This window comes from Entelurus aequoreus, linkage group LG12 (genome assembly GCF_033978785.1).
Source record: "Entelurus aequoreus isolate RoL-2023_Sb linkage group LG12, RoL_Eaeq_v1.1, whole genome shotgun sequence".
NCBI lineage: Eukaryota > Metazoa > Chordata > Actinopteri > Syngnathiformes > Syngnathidae > Entelurus > Entelurus aequoreus.
Window position 1 is genome coordinate 35904171 of NC_084742.1, and position 27429 is coordinate 35931599.

The following is a 27429-nucleotide window of genomic DNA, read 5'->3' on the forward strand; positions in this document are numbered from 1 at the left end:
AAAATTTTAAAGTTCTCTTATAAAATTGTGACTTTTGTCACGTAAAATTACGACTTTTTTCATAAAGTTGCCAAAACGTTCAGCTTTTCTTGTAAAATTGTGACTGTTATTGAGTAAAATTCAAACTTTTATCATACAATGTTTGACTTGCGTTGAGTAAAATGACGACTTTTATTATAATACTGCCAAAATTCTAAGTTTTTCTTGTGAAATTGCGACCTTTTTATTGTGAAATTCCAACTTATTTTTCAGAAAAAAGCTTATTTATATTTGCATAGTATGTATCTATATATATTATGGTCTCAAGGAGGTAACAAATACAAGAGCGTGTGTGTGTGTGAATGTGTGTGTGCGTGGGTGTGGGACAGACACAAGCTATACAATTAACTCAGTCATTTTATCAAGAGGCACTAATGACATTGTCCAACACACACGCACACACACGCCCACGCACACACACACACACGTTCTTGTATGTTTTACCTTCTTGAGACCATAATATATATATACACACTATGCAAATTGGCAATGTTGTGATAAAAGTCTGAATTTTATATAACAAATGTCATAATTTTGCATTAAAAACTAATAATTTTACATAAAAAAGTAATAATATATAATAATATCACATTGTGAGAGAAAGACTGCTTTTAGTTAATTTTTTTTGAATTTTTTTGTTTGTAATTGGTTTTTAATTTTCATTATTTACTTCAATTTATTACAGTATGTTTCTTTATACATATTTATTTACTTTTTGAAATCAATTTTGGCCAAAGGGGGCGCATTTCAAATTCTTACACACACTTATTACATACTGTATGTTGGCCAAAGGGTGAGGACTTTTAAACTTTGAAAAATCTCTCCTTTTTGGGACCACCCTCATTTTTCGGAATGTGCTTAAGGTCGATGACAAACGAGTCACGGACCACAGATGGCCCCTGTGCCGCACTTTGGGCAACCCAGCCGTAGAAGCTAACTGTTAATGGCCACTATAGTGTTAGTACCATAGTGTGTTTGTTCATCCTATGGCATACTTGCCAACCTTGAGACCTCCAATATCGGGAGGGGGGGGGGGGGGGGGGCGTGGTTGGGGGCATGGTTATTTACAGCTAGAATTCACCAACTCGAGTATTTCATATATATATATATATATATATATATATATATATATATATATATATATATATATATATATATATATATATATATATATATATATATATATATATATATATATATAAATATATGTGTGTATGAAATACTTGACTTTCAGTGAATTCTAGCTATATATATATATTTTTTATTTTATTTTATTTACATAGAAAAAAAAAATACTTGAATTTCAGTGTTCCAGTGGCTATCCATTAGATGGCAGTATTGTCCTGTTTAACTTCTCCGTTCATGATGAGTATATCATTTCGGCCGCCATGTCTGTAATTTCCTCGTTCTTCTGCTTTGTCTCCTTGTTGTGCGCGCAGTTGTGCACTCTATAAAAGCCCTAGATGTTATGACGTCTTTGAGCAGGCAAGCCGTTTATTTTGTGGGAAAGCGGACGTGAGAACAGGCTGTCCCCACTCAGTCTCAGGTCCGCATTGAGCTGGAGGGGCGTGGCCTCCAGCTCCGGCTGAATACCGGGAGTTTGTCGGGAGAAAATCTCTGCCGGGAGGTTGTCGGGAGAGGCGCTGAATATCGGGATTCTCCCGCTAAAAACGGGAGGGTTGGCAAGTATGTCCTATGGTCACATATGGGACGCGGGTTGTCTTACATCAGCACCGGAAGTCGTAAAATCAGCTGTTCACCTGGCGGGTTTTTTCGGGGATGAATAGGAAGTCCTTCTTTAGCTGCCGTCTTGTTTTATCATATATTGCTGCCTTTGCACCTGTCAATGTTTACTTTTGTATGCACATTAAATCAACAAAAAATCCAGACTTTGGAGCAATGTTCACGGACTCTAGTATTTTCCTCTCTATTAGTGTGATGGTTTTCCATATTGGAACCATGATTTGGGTTCTAACTTGTTCACCGATCCTCATATGGAAGGCACTTTTCCTTGTTGATGTCTCAAGAAGGGTAGAAACACACACACACACACACACAGCATTAAAAACACTGCAACTGGATATTTCCTTGTTATTCCAATCTTGCTGCACTGATACAAACACCCGCTAGGTGTCACTGCAACACAACGACAACAAAACAATTAAAGGAACACGCTGGAAAAGAATGCAGTATTTTGATTGGAAAATATTGAAGATACAACAAACGACCCGTGCTTTTACACAAGAAAAATAATTTATTTATGATGGAATACTTTGCGGAGAGAAGAGCCGGCCGGGGAAGCGGCGCTCGCCTGGGCACCTAAATACCCAACCACTGCATTTGGAGGATGGGGGCAGGGTGAGTCAATACATTTATGGAATAATAATTTAAATAGGTCTTTCTTCCATAAGGAATAACAAAAATAGAATAATTATCCAATAATTATTTGTCTCTGTTGCTCTAAGCCAGCCCCAATTTGACAGTGGGGTCAGGGGCCACATACACTCTTTGGCCTCTGGTGTGCTGTAAGATTATCTGATGCAACACACGTGTGTCCTTTTCATGAACGAAAGCTCACACAGGACCAACCTAAACAGTACAACCCCTTCAAATGGTTCAAATTATTTGATGAATCCATTCTATTCATCCTTTGAAGGACGCCACTTGTGAGCCACTCACCAAGGAGAGGAGGTGAGGATTACACGTTCTCCAACCTCCTGACTTTCCCCCTCCCTTTCTCTCCCAAAGAGGGAATCATGTGCTAAAATTCAACTTATCCCTGCTGCTCCCATTGTAGGCGTGTCACTTCCAATGCTGCCTTGCAGGGAGGGATTATAAATTATGTCCAAGGCCATTTTTTTCCAAATATCATCCATATTAATACATATTACTTCAGTCCCTTTAAAAAGGGAAGCTTCATGTTGGAACTGTCCTCTTCTTCTTTTTGCTAACCTTAGGAATCATTATCACTGCTGAAGTCAGCGTAGGAACTGGTGAAGAAGAGTGCAAGTAAAAACAAACAAACAAGAAAATCAACTACGTAAAAGAAAACGCAGAAGAAAATCTTAGTGTACAAGGCAAAACAAACACTCAATTCACTAATTAGTCTAAAAGCAAAAAAAAAAAAAAAGCACCACTTGACAAGTCATCATAAATAGTGATGTATTCTTTTTTTTTTTCGTACTGAAGATGGCATGTACCTGAAGGACTATCTTAGGGGTGTCCTAATGTGGCGCTCTGCAGTACATCCTCCACCCACTAGGGAGAGCTCTAACACAGTGGTGGCCCAAAAGAGTGAACTCCTTCACCCATCCCTACAAAAGCATGTTTTCTCATTGAAATTCACCCGTCGTCTGCCAGCTGGGATGCAAAGATCCAATAGGTAGTGGAAAGAGGAGGGATAGGTGTGGTGGTGTGGGTTAGGAGATGCTACATGAAAGTGTGGAAGTGCATGGAGGAGTTGGTGAAATGTGACGAGAACCGCTCATTCTGGAGATGACCTGGTGGTGGATGATACACGAGTCAAACACACACAAGCACATGCGAGCGAGCATGCACACTCTCACACTCCAACACACACTCAGGTCCCCTCTGGTCTTGGTTTGTGGTAGTTCTTCGCTTCCGTCACTGGAGACCCCCCAAAAAAACAAAAAAAAAACCCTGTTTGATCCCCTGAGCCTGCTTCATGCTCTCCATGCAGAAACTCCGCAGGCGTGATGACGATTTGTGCGCAGTCACACGCTTGTGCAGACAGTTCTGTTCTTTGTGTGTGTGTGTGTGTGGTCCGTCACACAGGCAGTGTCTGCAAATGTTCTCTGAACGATCCTTAATCATGTGTATGTCCTAAAAAAAACACTTACGTGGGAAAAACAAATGTAACATTATTCCGGAGTGTACCTGGAGGGAATGAATCATGTAAACGGCCTCTCGACAACAAACATTTAAGAAAAGTGCTTTATGATTGAGTGGAATCTGGAAAGATTTTGTCTTTTGCATGCTAGGAAGCAAAGCCTGCACTTCAATGTACTTCTTGGTTATGAAGAAGTCTTACAGTACATGGACTCCGGACTGATGCCGTGGCGCAGGTCAACACTCACCGTCAGGAGAAAAGATATCCAATGCTTATGTTCCTGGTATCCGCACATCCATCTTTCCCTCCCCGCTAAGTGCGTTGCTCACAACTTACTCCGCTACGTCAGGAAATAAAACGGCTCCAACCACACGAGGGACCATTTTGTCCAAAAGGTGTGCTGCTCCGATGGGATTGGACGGTGCAAATGGTCAGCCAGTGGTTGGAGCGAAGCGGCTGCTTGCGAGCTGATCCAGTTGGGATAATGCTCCTTGGTTTACTGATCGTTTGGTTTGCCTTGACCGCCGGACTCCACCTCTGCCCCCTCGCCAGCGCCGCCCGAGAACTCGGTGACCCGCCGCGCCAGAGGGTTTGTGCTTTTGAGGAGTTCGGCGGCAGACACCCTGGCCCCGCCGCTGGAAGACTTGCTGCCCTTCTTCTGAAGCAGGGCCATGAAGTTGTCGTTGCGCGAGCTGGACCTTAGGCTGCTGCCCATGGTGAGGTTCCGCAGCTCCGGGCTCTGCTTGACCGGGGACATGAGGTTCTGGCGGCTTCCGAAGGAGTCTGAAGGCTCCTTGCGACCCAGGACCTTTCGCTTAGACCTGATGGAGAAGGCAAAGCTTCAGTACACTCAAGAACACATCAACATGATTAAAACATTAAAAGTTAAAGTACCAATGATTGTCACACACATAGGTGTGGTAAAATTATCCTCTGCATTTGACCCATCACCCTTGATCACCCACTGGGAGGTGAGGGGAGCAGTGAGCAGCAGCTGCGCCCGGGAATCATTTTGGTGATTTAACCCCCAATTCCAACCCTTGATACTGAGTGTCAAGCAGGGAGGTAATGAGTCACATTTTTATAGTCTTTGGTATGACTCGGCTGGGATTTGAACTCAGAACCTACCGATCTCAGGGCGGACACTCTAACCACAAGGCCACTGAGCAGGGGTGTCAAACGTACAGCAGTTTTTTTCCGGCCCGCATGATGAGTTTGCCAAGTATAAAAATTAGCTGTTTTGTTTTTTTTGTACGTAATAAACTGCTGTTCTAAATGTGTACACTGGATGTCACAATATCCAACCTGTTAGGCAAGCAAACGGTTTATACCGGGGCCAAGCAAGAGGCACACAGTAACGGGTGACTGTGGCAAGAGGCACACAGTAACGGGTGACTGTGGCTCCTCCTCCTCGACCTACATTAAACTTAAAACCTGCCGTTTAATGTCTGCTGCTTTGAACATGTCGTCATTTGGCACCCTCGTTGCCCCAAAATGTCTCTGTCCAACACGAGAAAAGTGAACCTAACCCTTTTGAATTGTTTTTACCTCTGTTTCTTACGGCTTGTTGAGTTAGCACTGGATTCAATCCCAGAAAGACTGTGATTTAAAGTTTAATCCTGGTTTTGTAGATACTCTGAGACAAAGTCTAAACTCATTGTGTTTTTGAAGCTGCACCAATTTCCTCAGAATTTTCAACAAACTTGAAGTGTTTTGTCCAGAGGATTATTTGTGATTTCTACGTTTTCATAATGTGCTTGTTCTATTTTTGGCCAAAGTAAAACAAAGAAAGCAACCTGGAGTTGTCTTTATTTTTAAGTTATCATGCCATGATTTTACCATTACGGCCCACTTGGGAATAGATTTTCCTCCATGCGGCCCCTAATGAGTTTGGCACCCTTGATTTAACCCAAGACAACGGTAAAGATTGTGGTCAGATTCAGGGCCGCCCCATGTAGGTCAAATTTGGGCCCTAAGCAGAATTTTATTTTGAGGGACCTCACCACATTACACATTTTCCCCACTCTTTTACACTTTTTGAAATCCAACTTGAATTCAACTTCATGCATGTTTTGTGCTGAAACCACTTTTTCATAATCCATGTTTTTTGTGCAAATTAACAAATGTCAAATTATCAGCCCAGCACTCACAATGTGTTCCATTTTTTGGATAAATTTGCCATTATGTTCTTATAAATGACAAAGCGGGAAGGGTGCAAGGATTACATTTACAGTAAAATGTCATAGTGTCATTGATTGTCACTTAATGTGCGCTTCTTTACACAAAACAGTCGTGAGGCCCTATGCACAGCGTATGTTATGCCTGTAGGGAGGGGCGTCCCATGATTAGAGATGGGTATGAATTCAGCACTTTTTTTAGGTACTCATCGAATTCCATGCAGACTTGGCACTGGCTCAAGCACATGGTGGGTACTTGGCATATTTGTAGAAATCTACCTTGAGGTAATGTTCCAATTTTCCATGCCAACAAAGCAAGCATGCCGGATAGAAAGCGCTCGAAAGTACAGTAAGTCTCAATATTTCAAGCTAGCTCGATGTTCATTTACATTGGATATTCTATATACAGGCTACTGATTAGCATTAGCGATTTAACATGGCGAGTTCAACACTACCAAATCAAATAAAAAGTATATCTAAGATGACAGTTAATCAAACAGCTGTAAAAAGTCGGTTCTTTCCAGGAATTTGCGATGTTGCGTTTGAGCCGATTCACACAAATCTAACCAATCCCCGCGCATAATTTGGCCAATTAGCTTCATTTTTCATCTTGAATTTGTCTCTGATTGGCACTCAAACGGGCACGTCAACTTTCTAATCAAAAAGTATTTTTGTTTCCTGGAACAGCAACACCAAGTACCCCAAAGCTGCCACAAATGATTGGAGGATGCGGGAAGAACTGTGGACACTCTTGTGATTTGGATAACATCGGACTGTCTGCCCCGCAGGATGAATTTTGAGGATCAATCATAGACAATTTAGAGTGAAAAGCAAATTTTTATTTTCACTCGCATACAAAACAGTCTAACTTGGATTGTTTCCCTGGCTTCGAGACTCTCCCGAAGAACAGTGTGGCAAAGACACAACAAACACCTTTCTTGTCTATCATGGACACACCTGTTGTTGACTTTGGACAAGCGACTGCACGACATCAAGGCCGCGGAACAGAGACATGCGGCAGGCTTACACACACACATGCATCCACGAAAATATACGCCACACACACATACCCCACCCCCCATCCAATGCCCTTGACGCGATTCCCTTAGGGGTGATGGGCAGATGGGCAGCGCCTGAAGAGCTGCAGCCTGCCTCTGTAGCCCCCACTCCCTCCCCTCTGTTGGCAAGTCTCGAGATGGATGTTGTAATGTGTATATGTGCTTTGCTATGGAGGTTTTTTTCCCACTCCAGACTGGGCCCCTAGGTTGTATTTTTTTACTCATCCTCCCCCAGTGTTTACCTTTTTCCCATCTTTTACGGGGCGCCTTGTGGCGACCCATCAGAGTTCCTGTTCTGTAACCCTGTACACTGTCTAATCTTGAACGGGTTTGTGCTGAAAACAAAGTTCCGTTGTACTTGTGCAATGACAATAAAGACCAACCTACCAACATGTTAAAATATATAAACTCTTTCTTGCTCAAACGGCACAATTGTCGTCCTCCCGCGTAGCTCAGACATTCTTCCTGTTCCTGTCTAGAGCGCTAAGCCTACTGGCTAATGTAGTAAGTACAGTACACATTTAGCAACACATCCTCACTTCCTAGTTTGCTTGTATTTATACGTTTGATTAACCTTTTGTTACATCTAGGGTAAGACAATTAAAAAATGATGTGGCATTTGCATGACAGAGGTTGAAGTGTGATGATAATATCGCATCCTTTCCAATTTACAAACAGAAATTACTGCCAGAGATCGCTCTCAACAGTTCACAAATGCTCTTGATGTGTGGGTGTAACTGTGTCGGAACATAAGTATTTGTCCTTTTCATGCATAACATAAACATGGAGAATGACTACAGATTATAATTACAAAAATGAACATCACCCAAAGTGTGGGTAGCGTTTCTTTCTGTAAGTATAAATAATTAGTAGTTATAATTAATTAAACTGTACAGTAATTTTGACAATGAGCTACTTCAATGTCTGTGTGGTATAAACGTGTAAAACATCAAAACAGTATTTGTTTTCCAAGTCTTGTTGGAATAATGGGCCTTTGGAAGGAACACTTAAAACATCGCTATCAAATTTATGTTGACACTTTCTGAAAAAGCGGCAGGGACTTTAGCCCACAACAACCACAAAAAAAGCTCTCGAAATCCTGGAGGGATCGAAGGGTACAACACTTACAGGTTTGTAGGGCTCAACAAAGGACAAAACGTGCACGTTCACCTTAATGCCAATAGACTACTTCCTGGCTACGGCAACTCAACTAGGACAAACTGAAATGAATGCATACTTGCAAATGAGTCAGAAGTGGGGATGTAAGAATATTAAGATTTCATATCACAATTTTGTGACCAAATTGACCACGGTTATCATTTAACACTGTATAGTTAAATGTGCTCAAAAAGTACTTAGAAACACTGAAATCTTTAGAACTAGTTATTTTAAAAAAACAACTAAAATAGACACACTGTTAGAAAACCCCACTATTTTGCATGTTTTGTGTTTCTTATGCTTCACTGATAGTGTTGTAGTCTTAGTTTTGATGGCTAAGCTTTTATTGATTTACATATTGGTCTGTACTGTAGCACTTTATTATTTTTTCAAATGAAAAGTGCAGACCAAATATAATCTTTGATTATTATTTATTATTTCTGATTGGAGTACATTCCCATGTTCAGGGATGAATATGAATTCCATGCAGACTTGGCAGACCAAATAAAATCTATGACTATCATCTATTATTTCTGGTGGCCGCTGTGTCCTACTCTGTTCAGCGATCCTTGAAGGCACCGTAAAAACACTGCAGTCTGGTAATCCTCAATCACTCTAAGAAAGCACAGCTTGTAGGTTCTGTGTGCACAATTGAAAAGCTCAGTTGCTCAGCCAGCAATGTGTTTATAAAGTTTGGGGTATGTCGTTTTTTAATGGGGGAAAGACATTAATGCCTTTGGTTTTCATGTTAGCATTTCGGCTAGCAAGCGGGCGCCAGTCAGTCTGTGAGTTTATTAAAGTGCTGTTATCAATCACAGGTTTTCTATTTTTTTATTTATTTAAAAAGGTAGTACTAACTGTCAGTTGTTTTACAGCGGTTATCATTGATACAGTTTATCGTTACATCACTACTCAAAAGTGTAAGTGTAAGAAAACCAAATACAACAACTTACCAGTACCAATATTAAATGTTGAATAAAATAGATTTTCCTGTGTAATAAACAAATTAACATTTATTACCACATGAACACACGCAAAAGTACTGAAAATTTGTACCGTGGATGACAGATATTGTACCGGGAATTAGTACCAAATCGGTTCAAATGTGAAAGGTGCTGTTATGACCTATTGCCCGGATCATAGTTTGTTTAGGTTTATTAAGGTTTTGATTCACTTGTGATTTAAGTTCTGTTTCAGCACCCCTGTTTTGTGTTTATTGGTTGTCATGGGTGTTGATTGTTTTCTCCTATTCTGGGACACTAATCAGAGGCAGGTGAAAACAATCAGCACCCATGACAACCAAGAACCAAGAAACGCAAAACAGGGGTGCTGAAACAGAACAAGTGAATCAAAACTTAAATAAACGTAAACAAACTATGATCCGGGCAACGGATCATAGCAGGTGCCTACTCACAACACAATGCCTAATCCAGAATGGACCTTACACCGACAAAATAATAGTCTCCTACTCCTCAAGCTTCCTAACGGCGTTCCGAGCTATTTTCAGCACGACAGACAGTAAAATAACCTGTTGCTTAGTGACAAGCATCTTATGCGCATGGGTTTGAATCGATATTACTGTGAGAAAACACGAGCCAGTGGTCGCTGCTGTAGCCGTTGCTAGGTAACCTCACTTCCTGCGCCCGCCTTGTCATAACTTCCCACTGAACCCAAAGCCTCTTTTGTCACATGTTCTGAGTGGTAATGAGCTCGTCCGTGCAGTAGTGCAGACTCGAACCTGTGTATAATGGTGAACAGATCTTCGGTGGTGTGTGCTGCAGGCGCGTTGGCTGGGAAGTCCTCATCCGTTTCCTCCACAATGTGAAGCACCGTCCTGTCGCAGGACACGCTGTCATCTGAAAAGGACGTACGTGTCTTGTTAGAGATGATGCATGTTTGTGACATTCAGTGAGCAACATGGATAATTAATCATCTATGAATTCATTGGCTGCTAAGAATTAAGCTGTGTGTGCAGAGTTTGACTGCCCTAACATACATAGTCCAACTAGCTTGCTAACAAACAAAAGAAAAACGAGCTCAGTGTCAATACTTTCAAATTCACGCAACTTCTAAAAAGTGGAAACAGTCTATCTTGACTTCTATCGGACGGACTGAATAAGCGATCGTCGACATAAGCAGTTGTTGACGTAACCGGTTGTCGACATAACCCAAATTCTTTCGATAGAGACGTCAGGAGAGAGGGGGAGAATCTTGTTGTTATCTCGCAGTGTCACCGTGGGAATGTCGTTGTCCGTCTGTGTCAACTACAATGACAACAAAGCTTTCGTACATTCGCAAATGTAAAACCCCCAAAATATGACATAACAGGTGCATTTCGTTAGTTGCTGTGGTAGAATCCCGGTTAATTATTTTGGAATTCTGCCAATTATTTACAATCCTTATGTGAGACAAGAACACACATGTCTTTCCCTGTTCTGTGCATTCTAAATATTTAAAAAACTGCTAGTAAGAGGCAGTTAACAATGCAAGTTATGGGGATACTATCTATTTCGCCTATTAAGCCCTCTTAAAAACATACAAACAACTCCAACACCGTTCATTATACATGCTGTAAGTGGCTGGTTTAAAGGCCTACTGAAACCCACTACTACCGACCACGCAGTCTGATAGTTTATATATCAATGATGAAATCTTAACATTGCAACACATGCCAATACGGCCGGGTTAACTTATAAAGTGCAATTTTAAATTTCCCGCGACACTTCCGGTTGAAAACGTCTATGTATGATGACGTATGCGCGTGACGTCACGGAGAGAACGGAAGTATTCGGACCCCATTGGATCCAATACAAAAAAGCTCTGTTTTCATTCCAAAATTCCACAGTATTCTGGACATCTGTGTTGGTGAATCTTTTGCAATTTGTTTAATGAACAATGGAGACTGCAAAGAAGAAAGTTGTAGGTGTGATCGGTGTATTAGCGGCGGACTACAGCAACACAACCAGGAGGACTTTGACTTGGATAGCAGACGCGCTATCCGACGCTAGCTGCCGACCGCATCGGTGATCGGGTGAAGTCCTTTGTCGCTCCGTCGATCGCTGGAACGCAGGTGAGCACGGGCGTTGATGAGCAGATGAGGGCTGACTGGCGTAGGTGAAGAGCTAATGTTTTTAGCATAGCTCTGTGAGGTCCCGTTGCTAAGTTAGCTTCAATGGCGCCGTTAGCAACAGCATTGTTAAGCTTCGACAGGCTGGAAAGCATTAACCATGTAGTTACATGTCCATGGTTGAATAGTATTGTTGATCTTCTGTCTATCCTTCCAGTCAGGGGTTTATTTATTTTGTTTCTATCTGCATTTGAGCCCGATGCTATCACGTTAGCTCCGTAGCTAAAGTGTTTCTCCGATGTATTGTCGTGGAGATAAAAGTCACTGTGAATGTCCATTTCGCGTTCTCGACTCTCATTTTCAAGAGGATATAGTATCCGTGGTGGTTTAAAATACAAATCCGTGATCCACAATAGAAAAAGGAGAAAGTGTGGAATCCAATGAGCCCTTGTACCTAAGTTACGGTCAGAGCGAAAAAAGATACGTCCTGCACTGCACTCTAGTCCTTCACTCTCACGTTCCTCATCCACAAATCTTTCATCCTCGCTCAAATTAATGGGGTAATCGTCGCTTTCTCGGTCCGAATCTCTCTTGCTGCATTGTAAACAATGAGAAAATGTGAGCAGCCCTTCCTCCTGTGACGTCACGCTACTTCCGGTATAGGCAAGGCTTTTTTTTATCAGCGACCAAAAGTTGCGAACTTTATCGTCGTCGTTCTATACTAAATCCTTTCAGCAAAAATATGGCAATATCGTGAAATGATCAAGTATGACACATAGAATGGATCTGCTATCCCCGTTTAAGTAAAAAAATGTAATTTCAGTAGGCCTTTAAGCCCTCTTAAAAACATACAAACAACTCCAACACCGTTCATTATACATGCTGTAAGTGGCTGATTTAATAACGTGCATATTCATGATAACATGTAATACACTACCGTTCAAAAGTTTGGGGTCACCCAAACAATTTTGTGGAATGGCCTTCATTTTTAAAAACAAGAATAGACTGTCGAGTTTCAGATGAAAGTTCTCTTTTTCTGGCCATTTTGAGCGTTTAATTGACCCCACAAATGTGATGCTCCAGAAACTCAATCTGCTCAAAGGAAGGTCAGTTTTGTAGCTTCTGTAACGAGCTAAACTGTTTTCAGATGTGTGAACATGATTGCACAAGGGTTTTCTAATCATCAATTAGCCTTCTGAGCCAATGAGCAAACACATTGTACCATTAGAACACTGGAGTGATAGTTGCTGGAAATGGGCCTCTATACACCTATGTAGATATTGCACCAAAAACCAGACATTTGCAGCTAGAATAGTCATTTACCACATTAGCAATGTATAGAGTGTATTTCTTTAAAGTTAAGACTAGTTTAAAGTTATCTTCATTGAAAAGTACATTGCTTTTCCTTCAAAAATAAGGACATTTCAATGTGACCCCAAACTTTTGAACGGTAGTGTATGTACAGTATTTTACTCATTTTGTGCATTATTGAAACTACTTATTTGGGCGCATTGATTTCACAGAGCGCATAGCAACGGATATGCGCTAAACACTTCACTTAAGATAAAATAGCGACTTACTGGGATGTATCCTTCTTGAAATACCATCCATCCATCCATGTTCTATCGCTTGTCCCTCTCAGGGTCGCGGGGGTGCTGGAGCCTATCCCAGCTGCATTCAGGCGGAAGGCAGTGTACATTCCGGACAAGTTGCCACATGCAAACTCCACACAGAAAGACCCTAAGCCCAGAGATTGAACCCAGGACCTTCGTAATGTGAGGCACACGCACTACCGTATGCCCTGTTCCACCATTTTTCGAGAGCCATATACTGTAGTTTTAAGCTGGTAGCGTGGGGATATTTAAAGTTGACCAACATCCCGGCTTGGTGCCACAATCTTCTACTACACAGTACAGGAGGTGAGATGCGTTATTTATATTGTAGCATTACCTTTTCCCAACCTATAAATACCTTAAATACTTTATTTAAAGTGGGTCGCAACCTACGTTAACAGCTCAAGCTAGCTAGTAGCGGTCATGACGCCAGAAAAGTAATTCCTCTGTGTTAGCTCCTACAATAACAATGTAGCTATAACTGGGCTACTCACGGCATGTAAATTGAGCATTGTTGGCGGTTTTTGGATGTTTATTTAGAGCGCTTTATAGGCGGAATAGATTCATCCCATTACCTATATTGTTAACTGTTCTTGTCTCACATAAGGGTTGTGGATGATGTCAAAATGTCAAAAAAGTGCCGTTCCCTTTTGACCAGTATTTTACCACATTGCATTGACCAGGAAATGACCGTCTACACAGTTTTACTACTGTGCAACTAGACAGTAGTCATGTTGTCATTTCCCGCTGCTTAGTGATGAAGTTAACAATAATATGCCGACAATAACAGACCAATTTTTTATATACGTATATACATTTTATTAGACCATGTATGTCGATATTTTTCGTAATAAGTACTTGATGAGTTGTTCCACTGTATGTCTTTAATAGAGCAACACTTGTTTCTAAAAACATACCTGCCCCAATCCCAGTGGCGACCATATTCCCTTCCAGCTCGGCGAAGGAGGAATCCATCAGGGATGAGTGAAGTAAAGATTCCTTCAAAACATCCAATCCCAAGTAATTCTCATCCTGTGTTGACATTTCAGGCGCTCGTGGACTTATTGGGATATTTTCTGGTGGGAAAGGTGCTCCAGGAGACGAGGGACCCACCGGACTGTCGGTTTGTGGCGTCTGGCGGTCTGTGCCGCCGTTTGTGGAGGGGGTTACGGATGAAGGAAGAAGCAGGACGCAAGGTTTCTTGGGAACTGGGGGTGGAACCTGCAGGGGGGAAACGTTTTGTTTAAAAAACAATGAGCGATAACACTTTCTAAAATATATTTCTGGGTATTTTCTACCTTGGGCTTTTTTTTGTCAGAGAGCTCTGCCAAACAGGAGATGGTCATTCTTGACGGAAGCGTCTTGCTTTTGTCTTGGAGCTCTGGTGCTTCTTGGTTACTGCAGGGAGAAGGTAAAGAGCCCCCATCTTCTGGCCCCAGTTGAAAGCCAGCGTCGTATTCGGGCTCCAACACAGGATCCTCCAGGAGAGGTTGGGGTTCCGGAAGGGGAGGAAGGTCAAAGAGGCACTGATCGTAGAAGGTATGTGTGGTGGACATGGAATTAATGTCTGGGATCACTGATGGACTCGCAGGACTTTTAGGTGGCGTTTTTTTGGGTTTGGGTTTCTTCATCACTTTGTAAATGTTGCCCAGAGGCACGGGCCGCTCCACAGGCGACGCTGGGGGTGAGTCCAAGCTAAGGGGGGGCGTCGAAGGAGACTTCAGAATCAGGTTGAGGGGCCGCTTTGGCAGAGGGGGTTTGACTGCAACAGGTGGCTTAGGTTTCGGTAGAGTGGGAGGCGGACTGGTGTCGTCTCCAAAGTCTCTGCACTGTTGTTCTTCCTCGATGGTGTCGGACGCTCCATCGGGGAAGTCCTCCAAGTCGCCTCGTGAGACAGATCGAAGCCGAATTGTTTTCAGCTCATTCTGGGTGACTACAGGGAGCACCTGGGAAGAGCTGGGGCTGATTTTTCCAGGTTTTGCCGCTGTGGATGTGTCCGAATGCCGCCTGCTGGCCTTTTGCTTTGGCTTAATGGATGACAGCTCAAGGTGGGCATTCCCTGGCATTTCAAAGGATAATCTGGACCTGGCAGCAGGATCCTTTGGTGAAGGTAGTGAGGATTTCCTTTCAGGAATCTTAGGGCGCATCTTACACCCTGTTATCCCCAATGATCCAACTCCTCCCGGACCTGCTGCATGACTGAGCGGCACAGTAGGAGTTGGCGTTTCCGACTGGCTGGAATATCCACTTGACGGGGACATGAGTCCTGGGGGTTTGAAAGGCGAGGAGGGTTTAACGTCTGTTTCCGTGGTGAGCTGCGAGGGTGACGTGGCTCTGGAAGTGGAAGGGGATTCTAACAACGACTCTGAGCTACCTCTGACTTTCATACATTCAACCACCGTGGTACCCGTAGCTGTACTGGAGCCTGATAAGGACCTGGAATAAAGAAAAGAAAAGGTATGAAGAATTAGAGCAACTAAAAGGCAAATAAGAGTCCTACCTGTAGGGGTCATTGCTCTTCCACTCCCCGAGCTGCCAGTGAGTGGGGAAAGTTAGTTCCGCCTCCTTCTCTGGTGGATGCACCTCCAGATTTGGAGGTCGATCGTAGCCTCCCTGGCCCAGTTCCCCTCGATGAGTGTCTGATTTGGAGGAGTAAGACGAGCTGGGCAAAAGGAAGTCGGGCTGGAAGTCCGGAAAGTGGTCTCTGGGAATATGCAGGCTCTTTGGCCGGCCATCCCTATGCAATTTGCCTCCACGGTGGATCCTTCCCTCAGCCTCTCCAAGGTTCTTCATGAGAGAAACACTCCTCACAGGAGGTGGCGGCTTGCGTTTTGACTTTTTGAGCGAGATAGATCGTGAGCGCAAGCGCAAACGTCCTTCAACGCCGTAGTCAGAAGTTGTGACAGAGATGTTGTCAGTGGTACTGGCACTGTCCTCAGAGCTTCCTCTGGGATAGAGGAGAGCGTAGTTCTCACCCAAACCTAAGAAGGCATGATGCTGCCGTTGGTGTTCTGCAGCGGTGTAGACGTTCCCATTCCCTGTGGAGGCCAGGGTCCCGTCTGGTTGGTCTGTGCCAAACTCAGTGAAGCAGAAGGAGCCCGAGTCTGTGGGTGTGGAAAGGGAACGTTCCCGGAACTTGAATGCATTCGCCGCCGCTATGGAGCGTGCCGACTTCTCCCTTCCCCTTCCCACCTCTCCACCACCGTCCTCTCCTCCCCCACCCCTCCCTCCATCCGCAGTGGCCCCCTCTGTTTCACTCCGCCTCCCCATCATGACAGCTGCCAGTGACATCCCTGGCGTATTGTTCCCTCGTCTCCCAGAAGTGTCCGACATTGTCGAGAAGGACTGTGAGCTGGCCAAGTGTCCCGAGCTTACTAACATCACGCCTTCCTGAATCCCGCTCCCTGTGTGACCGATGATGCTGTGCTGTTTGGGTGGGACTGCCGGCCCTTTCTTAACGGTGTAGTTGTAAGGTTCGTTCCACGCAGCGGGGGAGAAGGTGGAGCCTTTGGGTCCATTCCAGGTGGTGGAGGGCGTTTTGGAGCAAATCAGTCCAGAATGGTCCATGCTTCCTGGCCGCTCCAGGATGTTCTCTGATGGAGTGAAGGAGGAACATTCACGTAACTTAACTCATTAAGACATGCTAAGAGGTGTGTTTCTCCATCATGCATACCTGTAGGCGTGGTTGTGTCGACGTCAGAGTGTATCTTTCTCAAGGCAAGGCTCTGGTGAGGGGTGTCCGTGACGGGCTCCAGTGAGCGGGGTTGATGGAAGTGCTCCCCGAGAGAGGGAGATGGGGACACAGAGTGCTGCAGGAGGTCCACACCATGGAATTTCCCACTTCCCCCTTCACCTGGAAACAAGATTCACGAGTGATCTTGCTGCTATCGTCACTTGTGCTTTGTTGATGTCCTTTAACAAAATGACTCAAATCAATGAGGCAAGTTAATCTGAGGGGGCTAAACTAATGGAAAAGTGAGCTGATGGAGCGGTGAGAATTATGTAATCAGAGGCGAAGTATGGTTTGTGCAAGTGCTGACGTTGATGCTTCTCAGTAGGAACACAAAGAAAAACACAAGAGACGCAGATTTGCTGCCCGGTGAATCGCACATTGTACTGCCAAACTCAATAACCTGCTTATTTCATGGAATGTAAACAAAGATAGTATGACGTGTCTTTGTCTTGCAGAGAAAGCCAGTATACTTGATCTGTAACAGAAAGATGATTCAGAACTACAAGGACACTCTTCCCAGTTGTCTTCACGGCTCTTTTTTGACTAATCTAAAATCATGGCTCTGGGGTTTGTTGGACGGGAAGTTTTACACAGTTTTAAGTCATGCAGTGGGTTCAGGTATCAGTTTGAGGCCGCCATCAGAAGAGTCAGGACGAGGGCAGCAAAGGCTCTGCAGACCACTTGGTGAATTCACATTGACATTTCCTGTCTTAGAGCTGCCTCGTCATCGAAAAGTACACTAAATAAATTAAAGTTAAAGTCCCAACGATTGTCACACCTACACACTAGGTGTGGTGAAATGTGTCCTCTGCATTTGACCCATCCCCATGTTCACCCCTGGGAGGTGAGGGGAGCAGTGAGCAGCAGTGCGCGCCGCACTCGGGAATCATTTGGTGATTTAACCCCCAATTTTAACCCTTGGTGCAGAGTGCCAAGCAGGGAGGCAATGGGTCCCATTTTTTGTAGTCTTTGGTATGACTCGGCCGGGGTTTGAACTCACAACCTCCCAGTCTTAGGGTGGACACTCTAACCACAAGGCCACTGAGCTGGTCCTTGCAATCCCTGCCTGCCTGCTTTCCCAAAGCACACCTGTCATCAGCTGAGAAGATGAGGCGAGATCAGTGATCATTCTTTTATTAGCCTACGTTCACTCTTCTTTCATCCTTCTTTCTTCGCTTTTTGCTGCTTGCTCACTTCCTGTCATCCTTCCGTCGGTGCTTTGTTTATACAGTTCGCTTTCTTTTTTTTGTGAGAAGAGAGGAAGAGTGGCGAGTTACCATGGCAACAGCAAGCCAACTGCCAGCTACCTGTTTGCTTGTGTAGAGACTGGGCGTCACGACAACGAGATGGCGTATTTAGTAAATGTATGCAAAAAAAATAATACAAAATGCCCAGCTGAGGGAAGGGCAGCAGCATCATTATATTTTACCTTTGAGTCCAAAAAACGTCCATTTGGATATGGATGTGCTTCATGAGACACATTGACATGCACACAAAGTAAACATGGCGAGGGGAAGCAGGGGTGTCAGAGCGAGGATGACCACGGCATGCTAACACCTCTAACACAAGAGGACAGGATCGGAATGTTTGCATGACATTGTTTTCATGCAAACCTGAGGTGCAGACTTAAAGGGGAACTGCACTTTTTGGGGAATTTCGCCTATCGTTCACAATCATTATGAGAGACAAGAACACAAGTCTTTTTTTATTATTAAAGATGATAAAAAACGCTTGGAAGATGCGGCCAGTGGGAGTCACCGTTTTAGCCTTCAAAGCCCTCTAAAACTTCAAAACCCTCCAACGTTTTATATACACGCTGCAAGTATATATATAATGTAGTAACAGACATGATCATAATATGTAATATGTTCAATATTTACCGTATTTTCATCATTTAAATCAATTCCGGGGCTGACTTCTTGTGCGCATTGAGTTCCGTTTCCATAGCAGCGTACGTCCGACTTCTGGCAACAAATGTGTGTTCCTACTTCCGTATACAAAACGCTCGAGTGTGTTCTAATCATGGCAGACTTGGTAGCAAACCACAAAGACAAGTATTTTTGGACAAATGAGGATTCACAACCTTATTTTTTTTTACCCTAAATGAACGGAGGACGACCTGCTGGTTATGGAAGCGAGCACGAAGAAGAGGGTGAGACGTTGGAGCAGACAGAAGCCAATAGAGTGAGGCGAAAGCCACTCGAAGCTTCAAATGTGGAATTTGGAGACAAATTATTTTGATATAAATGGTGTGCTTATCCCAAATAAACCAGGAAAACATCCCTGGGCAGCTGGACCGAAGAGATTATCCATCGAGTGAGTCACATTTTATATTGATCACGATACACGCAGCACGTCATGCGTGTTATTGCAACTACAGTACATACGTAGTCTGGCTAGCTGTGTACAAACAAAACATGAAATGTGGGTTAATACTTTACAGACACTGTAATGTGATGGTTAATGTTTTTCAGTCAGTACAGATTGGTGTCTCATCGCAGTGTTGTGCATTACAAACTCAAACGTGTTTCGTGCTGACGTAGAAGCTTGCTCATCTCTTGTTAGCTTTTACGGCTAATACCGAAGCACGCTGATCTGTACTACGCTAGAAAAATAGTTCCTCTGTGTTCGCTCTTACAATAACAATGTCGCTACAACTTGGTTATTATACAGGTTACGGAACGTAACTGCAGTATTGTTGACAGCTTTTCAATGCATTTTTAAAGTGATTTAGAGGTGGAATAGATTTCTCCCATTAGCTGCATTGCTAGCTACCTAGAACAAGCCTATTTGTACATGTTAGAATGCAAAACAAAAAAAACTTTTTGTCCTATTGTCTCTCATAATGATTGTGAACGCTAGGCAAAATTCCCCCAAAAAAGTGCAGTTCCCCTTTAACAAGTAATGTGTCCCAATCAAAAAGAACAGATTCAAGGCTGTGACTTGAGGAATGCATGCGTATTTCAAAGACTTGCTGTGAATAATCTGACTAATTTGACAACGTTCTTTACTCACACTTGAACATCGAAACGAGCCAAACTCTTGATTTATGACCCATGTGACAACACTGTTTGCACTCATTTGTGTCCACTACCACTAAATCACAAGGTCGTGTTAACCTGTGCGTCTGCCAAGGTGCCAGCGGGGTTTCTCTGCCACGGGTGGTCCGCCGCTCCAGCCCAGCGGGGGGCAGTCTGACTCGCAGGGGGACGCCGATGGCGAGGGGGATGGGTTAGCCAGGGACCTCAGTCCGAAGACGGAGGTGCCGGTCTCGTCCTCGTAGAGCTGCTTGGATGCCGGCTGGAAGAAAAGAAGTTCAGCTGAGATGAGAAGACGTCCGAGCGGTTTTTGGTTTCTAACCCAGTAGGACACAAACTTGAAATTCTATGAAGGCGTACAGGCAGAGGTCAACTTTGGAATGCTTCAAAACAAAGAAAATGTCCTCTATTTGCTCTTGAGATGTAGCATCACAGCCGGTTATAGAGGACAGGGGCCAAACAGCCCTCGTGCCCATTAGAGCGTACGGATAAATAGTCAACAAATGGAACACAAAACCTAATTGTGGCATCTGCCTTGAAGGTTGGCAAGGACAAATGCTGTGTTACGTTCTGGACAGAAGTAATGGGACATGTGCTCATTCTAATGAGAAGACTGATGTTGGGCCTGAGAGAGGGTTTGAAGAGTCTCCACTGTTATGATCTGTTGGCCAGATCATGTTTTGTTCTGTTAGTTTGACTACCTCAGTTCTGTTTTCAGCACCCCTCTGTTTGTGTTTTGGTTTCCATGGGTGCTGATTAGTTTCATCTGCCTCTGATTAGGGTTCTGCTCCTGGGCACTAATCAGAGAGCTACATATTCCTGTCTTTCGCCACACTGTCTGGCTGTCTTATTTGCTTCTATGCAACAAGTTACGTCATCTACTTATTTAATTCCTTATGCTAAGCTTTCGCGCTAGCGCTTTGCCTCCCGTGCAATCGGCACGCGATTGTTATTTATTTTGTATCCTGTATGATTTTTGCGAATAAATCATTGTCTCACCTGCACCTTGCCTCCGGAGTTCCTGCTGCATCTTGGGAGATCGACCCGCGCATAACCATGCGACCGCGACGTACATGCACCTTCTTTCTTTTTCATCAATCATTTCATTTCTTAATTGTCTGTGTCAATATTTCTACCATATTGTTTTGTATCTCTCAGTGTTCTGTCCTGTTAGTTTTCTTAGAAGCTTCTAAAGAAGAATTCCTGTTCTGTAAAGACAAAGGTTCCTCGCCGAAAGCATATTCCTCAATTTTTTGGTTCTAAGTTAAGCATTTTCAGGAATACAAATGGCTAAATTACATATAAATATCAATACTACAATAGTATTGGCCACTGGAGGAGCCAAAAACCAATAAGACCATGCTGTTCAGTATCGAGGCCACTGATTGGCTCAGCCTCATACAGCATTACCATACTGGATTAAAAGAGTTTCAAGGTGATTAAAGGGTGTTGTTTCATGTCTAGCGGGCACTCATAATGTTGTAAAAGGTATTTAAAAGGTAGTAAACAATTATTTTACGCTCTAGCTATGATTCCTGGGCAGCACTGTGGTACAGGGGTTAGTGCATGTGCCTCACAATACGAAGGTCCTGGGTTCGATCCCCAGGCTCAGGGTCTTTCTGTGTGGAGTTTGCATGTTCTCCCCGTGACTGCGTGGGTTCCCTCCGGGTACTCCGGCTTCTTCCCACCTCCAAAGACATGCACCTGGGGATAGGTTGATTGGCCTTAGTGAATGAATGTGAGTGTGAATGTTGTCTATCTGTGTTGGCCCTGTGATGAGGTGGCAACTTGTCCAGGGTGTACCCCGCCGACCGCCCGAATGCAGCTTAGATAATACCGCAACCCCAAAATGGATTCCTGCTTTGAGAAAATTCCTTTGTCGTGGTCGTTTCTGGACCAATTAACTGTGATATTCTATTTGTTTCTATTATAGTCTAGCTCGAAGGTGTTATGTGTTTACAGGGTCAGGACATATTCAAGAGCGTCTTCCTTGGGGTCAACAAACGGAAATGCTGTCACAGGAAATTCCGATCCAAGTTGTCTCCAGGGACTCTTAATTGAAATCAGCCCCTTAACAGAGCAATTTAAGGGGCTTCTGGAGGGACGGCGTGCCGGTGAAATCACCTCAAGGAGTCCATCAGGCCGCCTCGGGGACAAATAGTCAGCGACTGTCGTTCCCAAAAATCCCGCCCTGGCAGGAAGAACACGCGTCACTCATGCCTTTTTGTGCTATAAATTCCTAATAGAGTTGTCACATTTCCATCTGGGAGACGCTAAATCATTTAGCCTGCTGAGAGTGTGAATGTGATGACAAACCTGAGCAGAGGCAGTGTAGCGTGCAGTGTTTTTGTTTTTTTTGGGGGGCGGGGGGGATTACTCAAGATGCAACAATAACTCAAACTCATCACACCTATCACACTACAGTCATGTGATCAGGTGGTACTAACCATTGGGCGGGTCCATACGGGTGAGGTGTAGTAAATTGCAACTGACTTGGGGCGAGAAGAGTGCTACACCTTGGACTTGTGACCATATAGAGCAGGGGTCGGAATCTTTTTGGCTGAGAGAGCCATGAAAGCCAAATATTTAAAAATATATTTCCGTGAGAGCCATATAATATTTTAAATAAGTGCATTTTTAAGTAAGACCAACATTTTTAGAATATAATAAGTCTCTTACTCTTCAATAACAATGTTATTCTGAAGCTAACCAATAATAAATAAAATACTTGTTACCATTAATGCGACTTCTTGAACAGGTGCGGTAGAAAACGGATGGATGGATTAAAATGCATGAGAATGTTTTATATTTTGAACGTTATTTTTAACACTGTGATTACCAGCGGAATTATTAATTACTTATCGTGGTTAAGCAATGTCAGCTAAGATTTATCTGAGAGCCAAATGCAGTCATCAAAAGAGCCACATTTGGCTCGAGAGCCATAGGTTCCCTACCCCTGATATAGACTAACAACCATTCTGCACAATTTAAAGTCTGCAATCATCCCTTGAAGGCCTACTGAAACCCACTACTACCGACCACGCAGTCTGATAGTTTATATATCAATGATGAAATCTTAACATTGCAACACATGCCAATACGGCCGGGTTAACTTATAAAGTGCAATTTTAGATTTCCCGCGAAACTTCCGGTTGAAAACGTCTATGTATGATGCTTATGCGCGTGACGTCAATCGTTGAAACGGAAGTATTCGGACACATTGTATCCAATACAAAAAGCTCGGTTTTCATCGCAAAATTCCACAGTATTCTGGACATCTGTGTTGGTGAATCTTTTGCAATTTGTTTAATGAACAATGAAGACTGCAAAGAAGAAAGCTGTAGGTGGGATTGGTGTATTAGCTGCTGGCTGCAGCAACACAACCAGGAGGACTTTGACTTGGATAGCAGACGCGCTATCCGACGCTATCCGACGCTAGCCGCCGACCGCATTGATGATCGGGTGAAGTCCTTCGTCGCTCCGTCGATCGCTGGAACGCAGGTGAGCACGGGTGTTGATGAGCAGATGAGGGCTGGCTGGCGTAGGTGGATAGCTAATGTTTTTATCATAGCTCTGTGAGGTCCCGTTGCTAAGTTAGCTTCAATGGCGTCGTTAGCAACAGCATTGTTAACCTTCGCCAGGCTGGAAAGCATTAACCGTGTAGTTACAGGTCCATGGTTTAATAGTATTGTTGATTTTCTGTCTATCCTTCCAGTCAGGGGTTTATTTCTTTTGTTTCTATCTGCAGTTAAGCCCGATGCTATCACGTTAGCTCCGTAGCTAAAGTGCTTCGCCGATGTATTGTCGTGGAGATAAAAGTCACTGTGAATGTCCATTTCGCGTTCTCGACTCTCATTTTTAAGAGGATATAGTATCCGAGGTGGTTTAAAATACACATCCGTGATCCACAATAGAAAAAGGAGAGAGTGTGGAATCCAATGAGCCAGCTTGTACCTAAGTTACGGTCAGAGCGAAAAAAGGTGCGTCCTGCACTGCACTATAGTCCTTCACTCTCACGTGCCTCATCCACGAATCTTTCCTCCTGGCTCAAATTAATGGGGTAATCGTCGCTTTCTCTGTCCGAATCGCTCTCGCTGCTGGTGTAAACAATGGGGAAATGTGAGGAGCCTTTCAACCTGTGACGTCACGCTACTTCCGGTCTAGGCAAGGCTTTTTTATCAGGGACCAAAAGTTGCGAACTTTATCTTCAATGTTCTCTACTAAATCCTTTCAGCAAAAATATGGCAATATCGCGAAATGATCAAGTATGACACATAGAATGGATCTGCTATCCCCGTTTGAATAAAAAAAATAATTTCAGTAGGCCTTTAATGCATGTTTACATAACATGCAAAAAGAGATGATAGGGGAAGTCTAACCTGTGCGAGCCAATCACTGCTGGAAACTGTGATTACATCACGTTGTATGTATGTTGGAAACAAACTTAAAACATCAACCAATGTCACAATCATTCTCTTAACTCTGTGGCATCAAAACGATGTTAGAGCAATGATCTCCTTGTGTCTGCATGAGGACGGTTTATGGACTTTATCTCCCCCGCCCCACGCAGCCCAGCCAACAGTCGGACACAATCAGATCCAACAGCATTCGAAAGAGCGACTCTGTTTACCAGGAAGATGAAGTCGGACCGCTTGTCGCCGAGGGAGGCGGGCGAGTTGCAGGCGGACGCGTTGATGGAGCTCTGCAAGGGCGGATGGCGGAACGTCTGACCGGTCAGCTTGGCGTCACAGAGCTGCTCCTCAAAGTCTGTGCACATGGAAAACGACACGGTGCACGTTAGCGTCGGATGCTTGCATTCCTGAACACAACAAACTAAACACACACACACACACACACACACACACACACACACACACACACACACACACACACACACACACACACACACACACACACACACACACACTTTTCTGCTCTGCATCAGTTTACCTCACCACAAGACTCCCTTAGTGTCTTCTAGCTCTCACTTTCCCCCTCGATAGCACCGCTTCCCTTAACTCTTGCAGCTTTGACGACTCCCCCTCAGGCCATTGTAAACAGATTCCTAACCCCCGCCCCCTTCTCCTCTTTCCCTACAACACGCACACACACACACACACACATGCACACACATACACACACTCCCCCTCACAATCCGCCAACCAATCCTTTACCCCCAAAACACACTCATGACCCAGTCTCCACTCATCCCTAAAGCCCACTTGGGTCGACTTATATGGATTCCATAGTGGCGTTGGTGGGGGTTGCCAAGCGACACAAGCAGAGAGGGAGATAACTTTTTGCTGCTGATGCATGATAGCAAGTTGAAAACAAACATATTGTGTGTCCACCCCAAGAGTGGAAGACCCATGCCTCTGGTAGCCATGCACCATGCAGCTGGTGGGAAAATAAGGGAGGAAGAGGTGACGAGGGGGGGTGCAAAGGTATGCCGGCCACTCCCCCAACACACACACTTAAAAAGTACCCCGCCTCCTCCCCTTCATCCAGACAAGCACTCAGGCGTACCTAAAGTGCACATTGTTTGTTAGCATCTCAGTTGTTTTTTTACTTAAACATGCGAAGCAACTTCATTCACCGATGAACCCAAACATCCTTGACAATTAGCGCCTGGATGCTGTCAAATGTGGGTCACTCTTTCTTCCACAAACCGCCGCGAACAATACTCCTCTTTCATGTTTTCCTGCGTACTGTCTGTGTGTCAAGGCACACAATTGGCCTAATGGGCTGATGGCACTGCGGTCGTGACCCGGAATGGCGTGCATCGCGAAAAGGAAGGTTTGATCGCGTCCATTTTCTTTCCCCTCCTAAGGCCATGTCTACACTAAGTCGTTTAACCCCTTAAACGAATAATTATTTAGCCTAAGCCTCGTTTCAGCCACACTAAACCCACGTTTAAGGTCCCCATCCTCGGACAAATTTTTACACGGCTAAGAGCCGTGTATTTATTGAATCCCCGGCCCTTAGCTTTGTATGGAGTCATCAATCGCTTACAAACTGAGTTCGGAGAGGAAGTGACACCAGAAAGACGGCGCCCCACACAGGAAGTGACGTCAGAAAGAACGCACCACAGCCAGCTTCATAATAAAGCAGTTTCGGAACTCGGAGATAACCATTGGAAATATGGAGGCGAGTCATCCAGACATGCTGTGTTTCTCCTTCTTCTACATGTACAGACGCTTGTGGAAATCCCACATGAATACCTTAAGAGAAAGCGATTGCAGCTATTTGGGATACAACACTTCTCCGACGGCAAGAGAACTTTCAAATGTCCGGCCGGGTCAGCTGTGAATAGACTTAGCGAAAAACTTCGTCCATTTACCGAAGGAGAGACAACGAGAATGCGAGCTCCCGAGGATGTGATAAAAATGGTAGCATGTGTTTTGTATTGCCTGGCCGTCGAGGAAAACAGCGAATGCATTTGGACTGGCAAAGCAGACTGTATCAGATATTGTCCAGATGTCGCAGACTCAACGCCTAGGTCCAGAGTATATAAAGTCACCAAAAACGAATGGCCAATGAAGGTGAAGGCAAAAGAGTGAGGAGTGTCCTGACCAGATATCTAGATCCCTAGTTTGATTGATGTAAAATGTTCTTTATCACATTGTTTACGTGTCTAATAAAGATGTGGTTAATTAATGATGGCTCAGGTGTGATTCACTACAATAAGGCCCCACAGCACACTGGATTCCAGTTAATTGAAATACCACAACACTGGATATTGTTCAGATAAGTTCAATGTAAGAACTTGCACACAAAGCAACACGGGAGGTGACTATGACGTGCGCATTTCCTGCACATGCGTACTAGGTCGTGTTGCGCCGGCGGACGGAGGGGTGCGGAGGTCTTAAACGGTGGCATTGTTGTGTGTGGACACGGATAAGTTTAGGTGTAATCTACCCTGGACAGTGTAAACGGTGCTTTAGAAAATATAATCTTTCCAAAGGCCGTTTCCAAGCTCCCACGTGGGAATCTGAATGAAAGCAGCCCCCTTCTCAGACTGCAAGACCTCGGGAGACCCAGGGCAACATCTGCAAAGTACATGCAGCTGCAAAACAACAACTGGTCCTCTTCTCGCAACTCAAAATGCCTCAACTGTTCTTCCCCCCCCCCCCCATCCCCTCGTAAGGCTTGTTGTTGTGTCGATCGTTCCGCGCCAACACAGCCACATAGGTAGTGCGGAATTAACGGAGCCAGGCGGGTGGGTTGGGTGTCATGACAAGACGGCGCTGCGGATCCGTCTGACAGTCAGCTTCATAAATATGGAGCGGTGCAAGAGTCGGAGGAGAGAAAGAGGATGAATATTTCACAGAGGCAGAGGGCGAGGACGGCCAAAGAGGGAGCGCTTTGGTGTTATATAAGACCCACAACCCCCATGCGAGCACATCACACTTAATTCAGTTAGACCCAAACATATACAATTATCCTACGAACACAAATGATTCAACAAATGCAATAAGTCACAAATATGCTAACGTTGTAACTGAGTTTGACAGTTTTCACTTCCTGTCATTGCTCTCCTCAGCTCCTTACATGCCCTTCTTCCACCTAATAGTCTCAAACCCTGTACTCATCCCCAGAGCATCACAGTTATACGTATATGTGCGTCTAGCCTTTTATTTAGTCGACACCACAACATGTGCCTCATTAGGAGCTCGACGAGCAACAAGTAGTTAAT

General features: G+C 44.2%; 1 protein-coding gene across 3 annotated transcripts in view; it reads right to left on the bottom strand.

Moving 5' to 3' along the window:
* Positions 1 to 2279: 2279 nt before the first annotated feature.
* nhsl2 (NHS-like 2) overlaps positions 2280 to 27429 on the bottom strand; it is a 93844-nt gene continuing 68694 nt past the window's right edge. For all 3 annotated transcript variants that reach the window (XM_062065877.1, XM_062065879.1, XM_062065880.1), the window contains exons 3-10: positions 24364 to 24500; positions 19815 to 19995; positions 16636 to 16815; positions 15463 to 16555; positions 14261 to 15398; positions 13880 to 14183; positions 10021 to 10138; positions 2280 to 4710 (exon numbers count right to left, since the gene is read on the bottom strand). In XM_062065877.1, coding sequence (XP_061921861.1) covers positions 4386 to 4710; positions 10021 to 10138; positions 13880 to 14183; positions 14261 to 15398; positions 15463 to 16555; positions 16636 to 16815; positions 19815 to 19995; positions 24364 to 24500 — 3476 coding nt within the window. In that variant the 3' untranslated portion in view covers positions 2280 to 4385. The remainder of the gene's footprint in view (positions 4711 to 10020; positions 10139 to 13879; positions 14184 to 14260; positions 15399 to 15462; positions 16556 to 16635; positions 16816 to 19814; positions 19996 to 24363; positions 24501 to 27429) is intronic.